The sequence below is a fragment of the Elephas maximus genome, chromosome 23 (assembly GCF_024166365.1).
Source record: "Elephas maximus indicus isolate mEleMax1 chromosome 23, mEleMax1 primary haplotype, whole genome shotgun sequence".
Lineage (NCBI taxonomy): Eukaryota > Metazoa > Chordata > Mammalia > Proboscidea > Elephantidae > Elephas > Elephas maximus.
Genome location: NC_064841.1, coordinates 18,218,056 through 18,237,822, shown reverse-complemented (window position 1 = coordinate 18,237,822; position 19,767 = coordinate 18,218,056). Strand labels below are relative to the sequence as shown.

The window sequence follows — 19,767 nt, the reverse complement described above, 5'->3', positions numbered from 1 at the left end:
AATTGAGAGGTCAGGGTGCTGGGAAGAAGGCTCTTGGCCTTTTCCTCTAAGCAGAAGGTTTAGAAAAATGGGGTTCAGTCTGGCCCTAAGGAGTGAGTAGCCCTAGTTCGCACCAAGAAAGTAGATGAGGTTGTTTCACTCTTTGTAATGTCTTAAGATTTTCTTATAAAAGTGCACCAAATTTTATTAACAAGCCCTGTAAAGGTCTACATAGTAGACACATTAGTTAACAATTCTAAAAGGGTTTCAAAGAATCCTTTTTTTGCACTATGAGGGTTAGGAATTTAAATAGAAACTGTTGTTTTAAGTTTTTTGACTTCTGTGTATATTCAGTAAAGTGGTCTAAACTAATTGGGGGAGGGAGAGATTTAATTAAAGCAGAAATCCTGAGGATTAGTTGGTCAGATCATTGCCAAGAATTGTTTCTCTCTTTTGAAGTTCAGCCCCAGAATGAGCTGACCAGTGCCTGAAAACAGTGTCCACATTAAGATGGGGAGGGGGTTGATTTTGAATGGATGAATGGTAGAATCATATGGGCAAACAATACTATGACCAAGCTAACCTTTGAGATCTGGAAGGCAGGGATACAAACAATTACAGATTCTCAGGTAGAATACAGGCGGCAGCCGTGCACATTAGGGGAGTTTTCACCTTCGCGTAGCATGGAAAGGCCTATTGGCCTCACCTGGTTTTTCAGCCCTGTTCATTTACTCAAGAAACGGCAATCGCCTCAAGCTTGGAAAATAAGGGCAGCTGTCGAGTGTGTTACTGGGTCGAGTGTGTGGCTGTGGCTGTGTTGATCTGTGTTACTCCGTCTCCAGTCTCTCCATTTGTCTCCTGGGGATTTCTGCTTTGTATTCTACCACACTTTCATCCACTTTCTCTTTATTTCTTTTAGGCTCGTATATAATCTGTTTTGAGTTAAAATGTTTTAAATAATTTCTTTAAAATTTTTGAACTTTTTTTTTTTTAATACATGAGCAGCAGTTCGCAAACATTTTGACCCTAGGACTTCTTAGGCTCTTAAACATTGAGTACCCAAAGAATTTTTGTTTATCTGAGTTATGTATATGTCAATATTGACCATATTTAAAATTAAAAATGAGGATTTTTAAAGCTATTCATTAAAATGACTGTGATAAACCTATTGCATGATCAAATAACATTTTTATGAACAGTAACTATATTTTCTAAGAGAAAAAACAGTGAGAAGAGTGATTGACATTTTTGTAAATATTTTTAATATCTGGGTTAGTAGAAAACAGCTGGATACTAATATCTACTTCTGCATTCTGTTGCAATATGTCATTCTGGTTGAAGTATTAAAAAAAATCCAACAAATACGTAGTTGGAAAAGGGGAGTTTTCTAATAGTCTTTTCAGTTAATTGTGGAATATTCTTTGATATAAAAAAAAAAAAAAAAAAACCAAAATTTGACAAGTGAGTTTCTCAGAGGTTAGTTGCAACATAGTATTTGAAACCATATCAATAAACTTTTCATACTTTGTTCACATTAAAAGCCCTTGGTCCATCTTTCGCCTTTTGACTTACGTGTGATTTTTTTTTTTTTTTATAACAACATGTATTGGTTGTTTCAAAAATAGCACCGAGTTATGCATAGCTTCCAGATTCATAGATAATACCCAAAAGTATGATTGGTTAACATCACTAGCATCATCAGAAAAGTCATTACATGTTGTTGTTGTTGTGTGCCGTGGAATCGATTCCGACTCATAGAGACCCTATAGGACAGAGTAGAACTGCCCCATAGGGCTTCCAAGGGACAGCTGGTGGATTTGAACTGCCAACCTTTTGGTTAGCAGCCGAGCTTTTAACTGTTTCACCACCAGTGCTCCCATTACATATTGGGAAGTGTCAAGTTCATAGTGGTAAAGACAAGTTTTCCAAAATTCTAATTTTCACGTGAAAGTCAAATTTTATTATTGGCAACAAAATGGCAAGTTGTTTTCCTTGAATTGACAGGTGCACTTAGTTCATTGTCAAGAAAGTGCCGGGTCACATACCCACGTCTAAGAACCGTGGTTTGTCTACCAGGCATCCTTTCAAGTAAAAATAATGTTCCGTAAAAAAAATTGGCTAGATCAGCTCTCAGTTCAAGGAACCATCCAAGGGCTTTTTCCTCAAGGCGAAAGACGGACCAGCGGCTTTAAATGGGAACACAGTACGAAAAGTTTATTGGTGTGGTTTCAGATACCGTGTTGCAACTAAACTCTGAGAAGCTGTCACTTGTCAAACTTTGGCGTAGCATCAAAGAACTTTCCACAATTCACTGCATACTGCACAAGTGTTTATGTGTCCCTCCCATTGTGTCACACAGATGATAGAAAAGCTGTGTTCTCAAGGGTTAACAATTCATTAAATGAATCATTTTTACTCCTTCGTCTGAGTGCTACTAGCTTGATGCCTGCTAACGGCCCAGCAGGTTTTTATTTTATTTTATTTTATTTTATTTTATTTTATTTTATTGTGCTTTAAGTGAAAGTTTACAAATCAAGTCAGTCTCTCATGGAAAAATTTGTATACACCTTGCTATGTACGTTTAGTTCCTCTCCTCCTAATGAGACAGCACACTCCTTCTCTCCACCCTATATTCCCTGTGTCCATTTAGCCAGCCTCTGTCCCCTTCTGCCTTCTCATCTCCCCTCCAGACAGGAACTGCCCACATAGTTTCATGCGTCTACTTGATTCAAGAAGCTCACTCCTCACCAGTGTCATTTTCTATCTTATAGTCCAGTCCAATCCCTGTCTGAAGAGTTGCCTATGAGAATGGTTCCAGTCTTGGGCTACAGGTCTGGAGACCATGACCTCTGGGGTCCCTCTAGTTGGACCCAGCAGTTTTACCCACCATTACTTTTGCTTCATTAATGCAAATGTCAACACAGTAAAAAGGCAAATAACATCTTAGTATCGTAGCGACAATAGTTTTGACCTCAGGAATCTGCTGAAAAGGTCTTGAGAGGCCCACAGGTCCATGAAACACACTTTGAGAAATATACTGCAGAGTTAGAAGAAAACTAGAAAAATAAATAATAGGAGTTAAGTTTTATTTTCCAAGTAATTTTGCTCTCTACAGGTTCTTCTAGGCCTGAGTTTTAAAGCTCTAAATGGGAACCATCCTGTATATAAAATATAATTTAAGCCATTTGCAGCTCAGGATCTAAATGAATAATTTCTTTTATAAGGATCAGCACAAAGCTGGTTCCTATGTGGCAGAGGTCAAAGATGTCCCAAGTGTTCAAATTCTCCAAGCTGTTGGACCACACCATCATCTCTAACGTCAACTCCTCCTCCTTCCCTCAGTACTCTCCCTCCCATCTTTGGGTTCCCTGATTTGCTGCGATGTCTCACAGAACTCACAAACTATATCAAGGAAATGGCTCACGTGGATGTGGAGGCTGGCAAGTCCCAAATCCCAAATCCGTGGATCAGGTGTAGGCTTCTCAGTCTCTGCACAAACCCACTCAGCTTTCTCACTTTGTGGGCTGGGAAGCCCACTGCGCCATCTTCTGTGGACCTCTGCTGCCAGTCTCCTTCCTCGGTGGTACTAGCCTCTTCTCTCTGCTCTGGAATTGGCTCTCTTTTAAGGCAAAACTGACCAATCCTCTTGGTGGATCACAATTATCTTATTTGCACAACCCTGCCCAGTCACCTGAGTGGGAGTTACAAGACCATGGCGATGAAAGCCATACTAAGTAATTTATCACACTGCAGGGTGCAAGAAGCCAGTCCTATCTCCTCACTGTCAACTACATCAACAATGTATTGTTACACCCTATAGGTGCAGAAAGTACAAGATGAGTAAGATTGTCCCTGCTGTCAAGGAGCTCATAGAGAAAGATATAAACATGAACAGATGCATTACAGTACTACATGTTATAATAAAGGTATGAACCAAAAGCTAGAAATTCCAGAGGAAGTGTCGTTGAGATAAGTTGTTGTTGTCAGGTGATGTCAACTCATAGCAACTCGGTAGGACAGAGTAGAACTGCTCCATAGGGTTTCCAAGGAGGGTTTGGTGAATTCGGACTGCCGACCTTTTTGGTTAGCAGCCATAGCTTGCTGTAGCTCTTAACCGCTGTAACAGCAGGGCTCCTTTGAGATGAGTAAACCCAGTGCCGTCGAGTCAATTCCGACTCATAGCGACCCTATAGGACAGAGTAGAAGTGCCCCATAGAGTTTCCAAGGCGCGCCTGGTGGATTCGAACTGCCGACCCTTTAGGTAGCAGCTATAGCACTTAACCACCAGCGTTTCCTTGAGATGAGTAAGTGTAAAGAATTGCCAGGCAGAGGAGCTAGGGTCTAGGATAGAATAATAAGCCCAAGAGGGAGTTCCATCTTTTCTCCTAATGCTTTATACAGACGGAATATAGAAAACTTCCAAAGTTACGGGAAAAGGGTGTGTGTGTGTGTGTTGTGGGCATGTGACTGTGGGAAGTGGGGGGCTAGGATAGAGACGGGGACTTCTGCTTTTTATTTGGATACATTCCTGCATTGTTTGAATATTTTACCATGAGCATGGATTTGTTTTGTTTTAATTAATTCTGAAAAGCAAGTGAAGGAAAGTCCTTTTAATCATCGAGAGTAGCTTATCAGGTGCCTGTGTCTGTGTTTTATATGTGTGTGTATTTATTACATGAGGCTGGAGTATGGCAGGAGACAAAAGCGAGAGAAGATTCCAAGATGCTAATTAACTAGAATTTCCCGGTGAGATTTATATAAAGTATAATTGTAAAGGATGTGTATAATGTATTTATAAAATTTCTAAAAGTTCATATTTAAAAAGTATGCTGCTAGGGTTGCTATGTGCTGTCAAGTTGGTTCCGACTCACAGTGACCCTGTAGGACAGAGCAGAACTGCCCTATAGGGTTTCCAAGGAGGGGCTGGTGGATTTGAACTGCCAGCCTTTTGGTTAGCAGCAGAGCTCTTAAACACTACACCACTAGGGCTCCTTATAAAGTATATTTTATGTAATTATACACATAAATAGTTACAACTATGCTGTAGAATTTTACATTTTTTTTAGAAGTTTATATTTACCTTTTTAATATATGTATATATAAAAAAAAACCAAAACCAAACCCAGTGCCGTCGAGTCAATTCCGACTCATAGCGATCCTGTAGGACAGAGTAGAACTGCCCCATAGAGTTTCCAAGGAGCGCCTGGCAGATTCGAACTGCCGACCCTTTGGTTAGCAGCTGTAGCACTTAACCACTATGCCACCAGAGTTTGCTATATGTATATATACATACATATAAATATATACATGTACACACACATACATACATATGTCCATACATATATACGGGGTGACCATTCATCCTGATTTTCCTGGGGGCAGTCCTAATATATACTTGTTGTCCTGGCACAGTTAAAAATAGCAACTCTTCCCTCTCTCAAGTGTCCTGTTTTGGATCCCGAATTATATGTTCACCCTATTTTTATATATATATGTGATTATAAAATACATTTATGTATATGTTCCTATGTATGCATATATGTATTTGTACATGCAGGTAGATATGTACATATATGCATGTATGTATTTAAAAGTATATTTAAAAAGCTATTACAACTAGAATACAAACTCAGGAAAACAGTAACATAAGCCAGATGACCACAGTTAGCTAATTACAAAGTATTTTTAAAAAATACTGACTGCGTATAAATTTTTTTAACGAGAAACCAATTTGCGCTGTAAACTTTCACCTAAAGCACAATAAAAAAAAAAGTTACCAAAATTTTTGCATCAATAACATTTTGCTTGTTATATTTATTTACTCCATCTTGGTAATACTCCTGAAAAGAGTGAATTTATTGCACAAAACTTACTTTTTAGAAACCATTCTAGAAAGTTATGTGTAAATTAAATCTTCTTTTCATCTCAGATTTCGTTTTCTGAAATACACTGTCAACTTCCCATGGCAGGAGCTCCTGAGACTTCGGATTGAAGTTAACTTTCTGTGAAGCAATGTAACTGAGGTGGTCACCGTAAAATAACTGTGTGTGTGTGTGTGAGAATGACCACCTTCCCAAATGATCTCTTTTATAATTCTTAATTTTCATTTCAGGGATTTCCTCACAACAGGTACGTCTGATAAGATCTGTGAGTCCTATGTTGTTTTACATAAGGTTCTTATCAGTCATACAAACTGAAATAGCTAACAGGGCCAGGCAGGTCAAGTTCCTGAATGCTTGGGTAGGCGCTGTGTGGTGTGTGCGTGTAGGGGACTGTAGTGAGGGGACACGGCTACCGCATGCCAGCCCTTCTTGCCAGGCAAGAGTACCACCTCAGTATTGCTGGTCTCCCTGTTTTTCAAGAAAAGGCATGTGGATTTTTGCATTAAACCTCATAGTTTTTCAGCATTAGCTCAATTTTTCAAAAAATAAAAAGTGGATTATACAAAACCTGTGGGTGGCCCCGATTCGCTCCATGGCCTACTATGGGTGCTCACTGGTCTGCAGATTTAGAACTCATTTCTTTGTTGCACTTTGGTTGTGTAGAATATGTCACAGCACCTTCAGTGATCATCCAGGAGCTAGATAGCTATCCTCTGAAGACTGTTGATTGTGCAACTTGGTGGTTTACGGTAGAGGGCACTATTAAGATGGGAGAAGTGGGTGCTAAAGTCTTAAAAAGTCTTAGAAACTCTAAATTGCGTCTTCAGGAACTTCCACCACTTTTCCAATTTGCAGTTGCTGATTTGGATTCCTTGGTTTAAGCTGTTGTATTGACTCCTAGAGGATAAACTTTCTGAGAGTATGAAACTCTGTCTGCCCGAAATTCCCTTTTCTCCCTTCGTTCATATCTATAGAGCTAAATTGTACCCATTAAGATCCAGTAAATGTTGCTTCCTTCTCCAGGGCTTCTCCCCTCCTCTCCCTCTGCCTTCCCTCACACCTGTTCCCCAGCCTCCCATGAAATCAGAAAGCAGCCTCTCTCCCCTGAACTGCCGTAACCTTCTCCCTGCGTGCCTGGACCTGCATGTTCACTGTGTGTCTTTGTTTTGCAGTGTTTCACAAACATATCTTATTTCCCCTACTATACCTCAAGCCCTTTGGGGCAGAATTTTCATTTATCTTATAGTACTAGGTTTTAGTATCAGCCCTCAGGCCTGGTTCTAGCTGGCTGATAGAAACCACCTGAAGAACCCCTGAGACAGAGTGGGAGAGAGACTTTCAGTGTCTACTCTTTGTGCCTTTTGAATTTGGTATCGTATGAATGTATACTTATTCATAAATTAAAGTATAAAAATGCGTGTGGATTCAGAATCTCTGTGGGGGGAGGGGTGTGGAGAATCCATAAATCTGTGCTATTTTAAAGTTTTCCAGGTGACTCAGATGCGTAGCCAGGTTTGGGGACCACAGTCCCAAAGTTTATAGTAGGAATCCAGTAAGTATTTGTTCAAAGGAGGAATGAACTTCTGTTTTCCTGTAGCACTTAGCCTATGTCTTGCATGTAGAAGGTGTTCAGGAAATATCAGTTGAGGGCATTTTGATCAAAGATTCTATAGAGGAATCCTGATCAGAAGGGGGGAAGTGCTGAACAGACTTTCAAATTCTCATGGACTCCAAACTTTCTGGAGCCGTGAAGGCTGGGTGAACCCCTGAAACTATTGCCCTGAGATAATTTTTAAATCTTAAACCAAAAATATCCCCCTGAAATCTTCTTAAAACCAAAAGATAGTTTAGCTTAACTAGTATAAAATGTCTGCCTTAAGCATTGTGCACTTTTAGGAACTATCTATATAGAATCAGAGTGACAAGAGCAATTCAAAAGATTGCATAGGAACCTCAGGGGGCAGTGAGGTAACGTTAACGGGGGAGGAAGAGCTCAAAAGGAGGGTGAAAATGGTTACACAACTCAAAGAATGTGATCAGTGTCACTGAATAGTACATGTAAAAATTGTTGAACTGGTGTATGCTTTGCTGTGTGTATTCTCAACAACAATAACAAAATAAAATTCTTAAGAATATCTGTTCAAGGAATTAAAATAAATTTTGAATTCAGATGTGCTCCCCCTCCACCCTTTACCCAATCCCACTTTCGTAGCCAGGGGCTGTCCACGCCTTCCCAGGCTCTCACTTTGTCTAGGTGGATGGGGTACTTCTCATCTGGACCGCTAGGATGGCCCACTAGTTGGCCTGTCTCCAGTTTGCCTCCATCTGATCTTTTCATTGTACTGCAGCCTAAGTGATTTTTTTTTCCCCCTTTAACCTCAAATCTGATGATGACTTCCAATGGTACTCTATTACCTGTAGTATAATACTTACTGTGGGGAAGTATTATACTATTTTAGAGCCCAGTTCAATCAACAGATGTGCCCTGAGTACCTACCATGGGCCTGGCACTGCTGTGGGTGCTGGGATGGAGCAGTGCACACGCCCTCTTCCTGCTATCATACACAACCATTCATCAGTCCCTGAGCCAAGTATACCCACTTGACATTGTTTTTGTTTGCTTTGCCCATAGCATTCCTTCTGCTTAGACTGCCCTTCCCACAGCAGTATTCGGTTTTTTCCTTAATGCTAAGCCTTCCAGGGCCCCTGTAAATAATAAGCTTTTATCACTTCATCTTCTAGCACTTTGTACATACCTCTAGTATAAGGCCTGCCATCATAGATTCCAATCAGTAGTTGATATGTCTCTTTCTTCCCCTGGACTCTGAGCTCCTTGAGGGCAGAGGCCTGTCTTAACCTCTGTATCTCCAGCACCAAGCACCATGTCTGACCATGCTAGGCATTAACATATTTGCTGGATAAAATTGATACAAGAATGAAGTGTTTTGGTTTATGTGTGTGTGTGTATGTGTGTGTACACGCGTGCATATGCCAAGAAGACAAATCAAGGTGCTACACAGCAATAAAGTAACTCTGATTTTAAAGTGTTTCCAAAGATACGAGGATGTTTCAATGACATATATGATGATGCTTATAATTGTATATGCATTATTCTATCTATAATAATGACTAAGATATTAAGTTTTAACAGTTGGCCTTTTGCTAACTATCCTAAGTGAACAGCGTGAGGAAAGAATCCGAGAATACCACAGAAGTGAGTTTATAATCTGAGCCAGGACACTCTAGAGTGTTTATTGAACACGGCTCCAAAAATAAGCTGAAATATTCTCCACATGGAAGTAGAGCCAAGTGGGAGGTTCAAGGTGCTGTGAAGTGGAGTGTTAGGGAAGAAGCAGTAGTTCTGAGGTAGAAGGACAAAGTAGATGAAGTCAGCATAGAACTAAGCCAAGATGGAAGCCACCTTGTGTTTTGCCAGATCTGAGTCTATCCAGTCAGATTAAGTGAAGAATTGAAATAATATACGGGCTTCAGAGAAGACAAGGAGGATATATGAGTCAGGGGAGAAAGCAGACCCTACAGGGGCCCAGGGCAGAGAGCCTCAAGGAAGGCAAAGACACATCAGCAAGGTAGGTTGTTGGTGTGTAACCCATGAAGGACAGACTCCTGAGATCTGTCCAGGGGTGACCCTTCCTCCTGTTAGGGACAGAGAGGAAGCCATATGGATTCCATTTCATTTAATTCCATTTTTATTTATAGATTTAATCCCTCCCACTAGAAGAGATTCATGGAAGAGTACAATTAATGACAGCTAACAGTAAACAAAATCCTGGTGTCGTGGTGGTTAAGTGCTACAGCTGCTGACCAAAAGGTTGGCAGTTCAAATCCACCAGGAGCTCCTTGAAAACTCTATGGGACAGTCCTGCACTGTCCTTATAGGGTCTCTGTGAGTCGGAATCAACTCTACAGCAGTGGGTTTGGTTTGGTTTTTTAACGGTAAACAAGAGTAGAAGAGCTAATGTTAAGAAAGTGAGACAGTAGTCACACAAGAAGCTCGGGCTAAGAATGGCTACAACAATTGATAAAAGTTCTAAGCTTCCTTGTCTTGAGAGTTAAAAGAGAAACATGTTGAATATATTGTTCTCATTAGCTGAATAGAAGAATTTGTTAGTAAAAATGTACTTTTTGCCTATGGCTGCGTGCAAAAAAAAAAAAAAAAAGAATTTATCAAATGGATCCTTGTATAAAGGATGCTAAACAACGTGATGGGTCTGGCTCATAATAGCAGCCTTACAAAGGTGACCATCTGGTCTCTCCAGCCTGAATAAATGCCATGAGCTAAATGTTATCCACTAGTGCTAGGAAGACATTGGCACTGGGAGTTAAAGAAATAGCATCAAGATATATGGCTTTGTGGAGACTTCATTTGATAAGGGATAGCATGGGAAAACAGAATGAATAGCTTGGTAGTATATCCTTTAGACTAGTGTTTGCTTGTTTTGGTCTTAACTACAGGAATGGTCTATTAGTGGGTTGTGAAATTAGTTTACCAAGTTGCCGTTACCATTTTTTTTTTTTTAATGAACTGTAATGGTACAGAACAGAATGCTTCACACATAGTAAAGGAAGGCATTCATTTCCTTTGTATCTTTGGTCACTAAGCACGATGTATGTCTTACTGGACACATGAAAACCACTGCTTTCAGTGATCCCTTACTGGACCATCAGCTGCATGTCCAGGCTCTGCCATCCTAGGCCTACTGTATAGGACAGTGTTTACCCAAAGAGAGTAACAGGAACAGGGCTCCGGAAGGAACAGAGATGGGATTCTCAACCAGAACAAGAGCCGTTGTGCCTTTAGATTGTGCTAATTTAGGAACCTGTGACTAGACTCATTATTGTATTCTCAGAAATATACTTTCCTGGTTCTGGTTTTATTTCCTTTTGTTTGCCTTCAGTACCTCACAGAGCTCTTTTCTAAAACCTCTGGTCTACTTTGGCTGTAAGACAGGAGAAATCAGAAAAGAAATGGTATGGGTTCCCCTGTGGGTCAGTAGTGCAGAGAGGCAGGGTGATCTCAGTGGAACGGAGAACTGGGGAGCCCAGCAAGAGAGAGTAGGACCCTTCAGAGCCATGGATTAGGAATGGCTCTTCCAGCATTTGCTTCTTCTCTGAGCAGGTGGTACCCTTACATTACAGGTACCACTGAGGGAAAACTACTTTTTTTTTTTTTTCATCATTCTCCTGCTTCCTGAATTCTGTTTGGATCAGGTCATCAAGGTTATCTTTGAAAATAGATAGGAGGCTATGGCAGGGCCATGGCATGGCCTAACTCCAGGGGTCTAGCACAGCAATCCTGAGTGATGATGAGACCCTTAACATTTGGGGGAAAACAACCTTTTACCAAATTTGGACAGGTGTACATCACTACAACTCTGCAGAAATAAGGGGAAAGAGTATTGGAAGGATTTGCAACTATAACAACCATTAGCACTCGTGTGAGAAAAAAGATTCATCTCCTAATGTCGACTCCTAGTCCTGGGAGCAACAACAGAACGAGACAAATCTGTATTTCCATATTAAAAAAAATTGTTTTTGAAGGAGAGTTTATTGCAAATGGTCTATAAATAAAGAAGCCACTGACAGAAGGACCTCTGACCGTTTCTCTCCTCTTGTTTCAGATGACAGTCATGTCCCTTTCCAGGGACCTCAAGGACGACTTCCACAGTGACACGGTGCTCTCCATCTTAAATGAGCAACGCATTCGGGGAATCTTGTGCGATGTCACCATCATTGTGGAAGACACCAAATTTAAAGCCCACAGCAACGTGCTGGCTGCTTCAAGCCTATATTTCAAAAATATATTTTGGAGCCATACCATCTGTATTTCCAGCCACGTCCTGGAGCTGGATGATCTCAAAGCTGAAGTGTTTACCGAAATCCTTAATTACATCTACAGCTCCACGGTCGTCGTCAAGAGACAGGAAACGGTCACTGATCTTGCAGCTGCAGGGAAAAAGCTGGGAATATCGTTCCTGGAGGATCTTACCTATCACAACTTCTCCAGTTCTCCAGGCCCCTATGTGTTCTGCATTACCGAGAAGGGAGTAGTTAAAGAGGAAAAAAATGAAAAGAGACATGAAGAGCCCGCCATCACCAATGGGCCAAGGATCACAAATGCATTTTCCATCATTGAAACAGAAAATAGTAATAACATGTTTTCTCCCCTGGACTTGAGGGCAAGTTTCAAAAAGGCCTCCGACTCCATGAGAACAGGTAGCCTTTGCCTGGAGAGGACTGACGTCTGCCACGAGGTGGAACCCGTCCGCACACTAGCAGAGCACTCCTACGCTGTGTCTTCCGTGGCCGAAGCTTACAGAAGTCAGCCTGTCTGTGAGCACGATAGCAGTTCACCTGCGAAAACAGGTAAAGAAAATGGCGAAGCTCTTGCAGCCAAGCAGAAACCATGCCGCAAGCCAAAGACACTCTCCACACCCCAAGATTCTGATTCGCCTACAGAAAATATACCACCCCCTCCAGTAACAAACTTAGAGGTTCATCAAGAGAAAAGTCCACAGCCAGCTGCAGTTCTTTCTCAGTCAAAATCTCCCCACAATGAAGGAGATGTCCGTGTTCCCAGGGAAGATGAGAATAAATCCTCTGATGTTCCTGGGCCGCCGGCCGCTGAGGTTCCGCCTCTTGTTTACAATTGTAGCTCTTGCTCCAAGTCCTTTGACAGTAGCGCTTTGCTCAGTGCCCACATGCAGCTTCACAAGCCAACGCAGGAGCCGTTAGTGTGCAAGTACTGCAACAAACAGTTCACCACCCTCAACAGGTTGGATCGGCACGAGCAGATCTGTATGAGGTCAGACCACATGCCTGTTCCTGGAGGAAACCAACACTTTTTAGAAAAGTACCCTACCATTGGACAAAACGGAGCTTCGTTCACAGGTCCAGAAGCTTTATTATCTGAAAATAGGATCGGTGAATTTTCCAGTACCGGAAGTACCTTGCCGGAAATGGATCACATGGTGAAGTTTGTTAACGGACAAATGCTCTACAGTTGCGTTGTGTGCAAACGCAGTTATGTGACTTTATCCAGCCTCCGTAGACATGCAAACGTTCACTCATGGAGAAGAACATACCCTTGCCATTACTGCAACAAAGTATTTGCACTGGCTGAATACAGGACAAGACATGAAATTTGGCATACGGGGGAAAGGCGGTATCAGTGCATTTTCTGCCTTGAAACTTTCATGACTTACTATATACTCAAAAACCACCAGAAGTCTTTCCATGCTATAGATCATAGACTTTCCATCAGTAAGAAAACAGCAAATGGAGGCTTGAAACCCAGTGTCTATCCATATAAACTTTATCGGCTACTGCCTATGAAATGCAAGAGGGCTCCTTATAAGAGCTACCGACATTCTTCCTATGAAAATGCTCGAGAAAACAGTCAAATGAATGAGTCTGTACCTGGTCCCTATGTTATTCAGAACCCACAAAGCTCCAAATTACCTACGCTGAATTTCCAAGACCGTGTAAATACCCTGACCACCAGTCCAGCCATCCCACGGGAAGCATCTGCTTGTCAGGACCTACCCACCTCCACCAATACACAAAATACAGAGGGCACCAAATGGGGAGAGAAGACATTGAAACTTCATCAGGACAATAACATTTATTCAGCTGAGGTGGCAGTTTCCTCCACTGGAAATGCTGTCAGTTCTGACCTGCAGGCAGGAAGTGTGCCTGCTCTGCCTTTGAGTAATGGCAGTGAGAACTCGGCCTCCGTGATCAGCTACAGTGGCTCAGCCCCGTCCGTCATTGTGCACAGTAGCCAGTTTTCATCGGTGATTGTGCATAGCAATGCTGTGGCTGCCATGACCAGCTCTAACAACAGAGCCCCCGCAGACCCGGCTGTAGGTCAGTCCCTGAAAGACAGCAGCAAACCCGAGCCAGACAAAGGGCCTAAAGTTGTAAGCATCAAGGAGAAAAAGAAAACAATACAACATAACAAGGGAGAAATACCAGAGGAGTCAAAATATGTTGCTGATCCCGGAGGGTCGTTGAGCAAAGCCCCAAACGTCATTGAAGAAACTGGTAAAATCGAAACCTACATTGCAAAACCTGCTCTGCCTGGAACCTCCACGAACAGCAATGTCGCGCCCCTTTGCCAAATAACAGTGAAAATTGGGAACGAGGCCATTGTGAAAAGGCATATCCTAGGGTCCAAATTGTTTTATAAAAGAGGGAGAAGACCCAAATATCAAACACAGGAGGAGAGTTTGCTGCAGGACAGTGACCCGGAGACCAACGGGGACAGCCCACTCGGGCTCTGCCAGTCAGAGTGTGTGGAGATGAGCGAAATACTCGATGATGCCAGTGACCAGGATTCCACTGACAAGCCATGGCGCCCTTACTACAACTACAAGCCCAAAAAGAAATCCAGGCAGTTGAGAAAAATGAGGAAAGTCAGCTGGCGGAAAGAGCCGGGAAACAGGAGCCCGAGCAGTAAATGCAAATACCCAGCAGAACTGGATTGCGCTGTAGGGAAGGCCCCTCCAGATAAGGCTTTTGAGGAGGATGACCATAAAGAGATGCCCAAGCTGCAGTGTGAACTCTGCGATGGAGATAAAGGATCGGCGCCCGGAAGCCAGGGTCGGCCGCACCGACATCTCACCCCCAGGCCTCACACCTGCGAGCTCTGCGCCAAGCAGTTCCAAAGCCCCTCCACGCTTAGGATGCACATGCGCTGCCACACGGGGGAGAAGCCGTACCAGTGCAAGACGTGTGGGCGGTGCTTCTCGGTGCTGGGCAACCTGCAGAAGCACGAGCGCATCCACCTGGGCCTCAAGGAGTTCATCTGTCAGTACTGCAACAAGGCCTTCACGCTGAACGAGACCCTCAAGATCCACGAACGAATCCACACCGGCGAGAAGCGTTACCACTGTCAGTTCTGCTTCCAGAGTTTTTTATATCTCTCGACAAAGAGGAATCACGAGCAGAGGCACGTTCGAGAGCATCACGGGAAGGGCTATGCCTGCTTCCAGTGCCCCAAAATTTGCAAAACAGCTGCTGCCCTCGGAATGCACCAGAAGAAACACTTATTCAGAAGCCCCGGTCAAGAGGAGAAAATGGAAGGGGACACGGACCATGAAAACTCAAGCCCCTTGGAGCATCCACATTTCATCGATTCAGAAGACAGTGACCGGAAGGATGACGTACACGCCATGGCGGAAAACAGTGTCCTTTGAGTGGCGAGAGAGAAATCTGCAAAAATAAAAGTTAATGGGGTTTTTCTTTCTTTCTTTTTTTTTTTTTTTTTAGTTTTGCTCACACAACAGTCATGAAGGAGTGAGATATAAAAAAAAAAAACCCATTTGGGAAAATTCCAGCAAAAGGATACTTTCATATCTACTTTAGGTTTTAGCATTAACTTTATGCAACGTGCACAAAAACCAAAATAGCTGAAGCCTCCCATGTCCCAAGTATCTTGTGAAAGTTAATGAAGTTCTTAGCTGTGGTATTTCTACCAGTGAATAAAAGAGTTGAATTTTAGCCTAACTTGAAACACTTGCTAAGTAAATGCTAATAGGAACTGGCTGCTGAACTGTCTTGAATCACTGGAGAAAATAAGGGTCAGATATCATGAAAATGTCATCTTCACAGATATGCTAAAAGGTAAATGAGCTATGGAAGTCTTGATGCCCGTCCGGCTTCTGCACTATGAAAATGTGTTTAAATTAATGGAATACATAGGAAATAATAATATAGCTGAAAATATGTGTGAAATGAGTAACCTAAAGTAGGACATTCTTCCATTCTGTGGAACTACTTTTCTGTAACACAAACCTTGTAAAATACATATATAAATCACTATAACGTTGAACTGTCCATATCCCCTGTAGAGAATTATAACGATGAGCAATAGATCTGCAAATAATGAGGACTGATGTACAAATCCATAGAAAGCATTTTGAATATGACTTAAGGGCATGTGTTTGCTTTTAGATGGGACGCTGTTCCCTTGAAGTTACGGCTGAGCTGTTATTAGAACTTGTCTACTCAAGTCACAGAAAACATAGGTCATGCCTTATCTATGTCGGGGGGAGCCGTCCCAGAATCTCCCTGTGATTACTTGTGCTGTAAATTACTTGGCAGTGGCCTCACCCCAGAGAATGAAGAAGGGTCAAATTCTCTTGAAACTCTCTGCAGTCTTCCAGTCATCACAAGGCCATGGATGTAGGGGTCTATCCAGACAGACTTAACCAATTGGAAGGGTTCAAATAAAGCCTGACATCTCCTGTTCGACTGAAGGAGGGTCCAGGATATTTAGTGCAAGGCACACGTATGGCAGTGGATTCCCAGGTGCTTGAAAGTGACAGCCTAATCCCTATCATTATTAGCCTTCTTGGAGGTTGTGCAGCCCCCAGGTACATGTTAGTATAAAACAAAAGGATGACAGAGAAAGTCCCCACCTTTAGTAACTTGAGTGTGCAGGAGGAAAGGGCGACCTCCCTTGCCTCGAACAGTAGCTTTGTTTTGGAGGCACGAGGAGGTAGGATACGGAGTGACAAGGTTCTGTCCCTTCCTTATATGACTCAGAAGTACATCCATAAAGCTAGATGTCTTATCTTCATATTTGCAGACATCTAGCTCTGTTGATAAAAACCCACTTAGAGTTTTTTTTTTAATGTTCTTTTATACTGACCCACACCATCCACATTGCCCTCAAAATCTAATAACCTTGTAGGATGTTTCACCATGTGGACTAGGTTCCTGGGAAACTGGAACTCCTGATTCTTTTTAAACTGTCAGAATGGGAGGGAGAGAAAACATTCCTACCCTTTGATCATCAGTATGAGTGGAATCTGAGACCTGGTTTAAGGTTGACCTGCAGGCATGCGTGTTCATTGGGTTTGATAGATGGAAATCCAAGGTTGCAAGGCTCTCATTACGAAGAAGTAGTTCGAAGGACTCCGGCTTCTCTCTCCAAGTTGTGATGTCTCCATGAAGAAGACTTGGTATGGGTGTGGGTGGACAAGAAAGCATTTCAGCCCCCAGAAAAGGACATGATCAAAGCTGACCTTTTTTACCATAGTACTTTGCTGTTAAGTAACCCCAATACTGTATCTGCATTTATCTTTTGTTCATCTACTTTCACTTCCATACAGTATTATATAGTAGAGGAAAATGAGAAAATGCAAGTGAATTCAACTTTATTTTATACGTTGTATATATGTATACCTGCACTTTTCATTTGGGTTTTGTTAAAGAGAGTCACAAAGGGCTTATGAAAATCATTTTTGAATTGATCATTAGAATATTGACATAAGCAATGCAGTGATCCACTAATTTGTTTTACCTGAATTAGGATTATGAATCAAGGAGAATTACTGGTACCGTAGCCATTTTGATTTGAGGTAACTCAAAATATACAATTATTACATGTCGTGATGTCTCCCAGCCCTTACATGTGGGTATTTTTTAAGTGGACTTGTATGCTGATAATTCTAGACCAAAGTAAATATGGCAGAATATTTATACATGAAAAACTAATTTTTCAAATATTTTCTATAATTGTATTATTCATTTAAAATGTTGATAGCTTGTGTTAGTTTCAGGGAGGGGTGTATATTTTGATAAAAAATACTTGACTTTGTAATTCTGTATATTCTATACAATTTATAGCAGAGCCATTTTAAGACAGCCTTGTCACATTCTTTTGTTAATTGTGAAAATTTTATTATGAGTGATGTTGAAGTATGCATTGAGTACACAGTGACCAACTAGAATTCAAGTAAGTTTAAGCGGTGAACATACTGTATGTTGTAGAAGATCTATTGTAATTTGCTGTTTTAGCATCTGTATTTTGGTTAGAAGATATTATTAAATGCAGGTATTAAGGGTTGGAAAAGCCTAATTTTATTTTTAGAAATAATGAACCTAAATTTGATTTTGCTTGATTAAAATAGCTTATTCCTATGTCGAGTCTCTTTAAATGTTTCAGTGTTAATTCTTCTGTGCAGCCAAGCAGCTCCTTAATCTCTGAGTCATGGCTTTGCTTTATATGTTATTCACTCACTAAAGCTCTATTTCCTTACCTCTTTCTGTTCCATGGTACCTACTTACATGCTTAGGACTCAAATGGAATATGACGTATTTTTTAGAAATGGAATAAGAGAGATTGACGTTTTCTGGTAACCGAGTGCTTTGGATAGGCCTGATCTTATAATGATAAAGAGTAAAATGTTCTCTGGAAATACTCTGCTGTGCTCACCCACAGGAAACAAATTACATTTATGGAACACCAGGCATTTGTCAGAGTTCTTTACGTGGGCTTCCAGTCAGTCCCCCCACCTCCCACCAGTAGACATTATTATCTTCATTTTACGGTGACTTTGAGAAGATCCCACTGCCAGGATTCCACCCCAGGTCTGCCTGACTCCACAGCCCATGTTTATGTCCCTCGTTGACACTTTAGAGAAAAATGCTTAAGATTAACTGACGGAGAGTGAGACCTGGCAAAGTAGTGCAGCTTTGGGATGGTAGTGGGTGTGATGACTGGTGTGGAGCTGGCGAAAATTAGAAAATGTTACGTTCATTTTCTGGGTAGTCCGAATGGGTAAGCCCTCAACTGCTAACTAAAAGGTTGGAGGTTCCAGTCCACCCAGAGGCACCTTGGAAGGAAGGCCTGGCGATCTCCTTCTGAAAAATCAGCTATTGAAAACCCTATGGAGCATAGTTCTACTCTGACACACATGGAGTTGCCAAGAGCCAGAGTCGACTTGACGGCAACTGGTTGGTTGGTTAGGCCGAGCTTCGCCTGTCTCACCATTGGTACATCACTTACTGATGCCTCAGTGCCTTGGGTATTAGGCTCTCATTTCTTGGGATCTTGTCCTTTTGTAATCAGTTTTTAAGAGTTTATATACTTCTTTTTAGGATATGGAGCAAAATTATAGTTTAATGCTGCCATAAACTCATAATTTTCCACATAAAGACAAGTCTGTCCCATAATCACTCCTAACCTTTACTAATCTCGCACATCTATGGGGTTAGTCACCATGGGTTATTGAAAGGGAGTGCCAGTGGCTCAGCTCAGCAGCATAATCTATCACCCAACGCTGGGGAAAGAACTCAGATTTCAAGTCCTGTTAATGTAGGTTGGTAGCATCAGTTTCACATTTGAAGGGCAGTCCAAAGATTCGAGAACTAGTATCTGCTAGGTCCCTGGGTGGCATAAATGGTTAAGTGCTCAACTACTAGCCGAAAGGTTGTAGGTTCAAACCACTTAGAGGCACTTCGGAAGGTAGGTATGGCAGTCAGCTTCCAAGAGGTCACAGTCTTGAAAACCCTATGGAGCAGTTCTGCTCTGCACACATGGAGACATCCATGACCTGGAATCTACTCAATGGCAACTAATACCAGTATCTGCTAAAACTAACTTCATTATCTAGCAAAACAACAGATTGAACACTGAAAGAATTTTTAGCAATTGGGAAAGTGAATTAAAAGCATAAAAACATTGTGCAAGGCGTTCTTGTATGTACATATTCTTTTATATTCTCCAGGTCTTTTCGTTCCTATTGCTCACTCTTTTCTCATCACCTGGTGAAACCCAGGTGAAATTGTGCACTACAGATTAGTAAGCAAGCACAAGTAAGCCCATGCATACCTTGCTTATTGGGTAATCTTACCATGCCTAATGTATTTAAAAGGCTCACTTTTACTGCAGAGGAATGAACAGATTGCAGGGTGGGGCAAGGGTGGAAGCAGGGAGATAAGATGACAGGCTATGGCAGTAATCCAGGTGAGAGATGATGATGGTTTAGGCAAGGGTGGATGTAGAAGTAGTAAGAGCAGGTCAGGTTCTGGATGTATATTTTTTAACCTTTTAGTATGGAAAATTCCAAATATAGGCAAAAGTAAAATAATCTCA

At 41.7% G+C, this 19,767-nt stretch overlaps 1 protein-coding gene across 17 annotated transcripts in view; it reads left to right on the top strand.

The window, feature by feature from the left end:
• Positions 1-19,767, top strand: part of ZBTB38 (zinc finger and BTB domain containing 38) — a 172,697-nt gene that overhangs the window by 129,153 nt on the left and 23,777 nt on the right. For 14 of the 17 annotated variants that reach the window (XM_049867525.1, XM_049867524.1, XM_049867526.1 and 11 more), the window contains one exon: positions 11,501-15,149. The exons of the other annotated variants lie outside the window; for them this stretch is intronic. In XM_049867525.1, coding sequence (XP_049723482.1) covers positions 11,501-15,079 — 3,579 coding nt within the window. In that variant the 3' untranslated portion in view covers positions 15,080-15,149. Of the gene's footprint in view, positions 1-11,500; positions 15,150-19,767 lie in introns of those variants that run through there. 17 annotated transcript variants of the gene reach the window in all.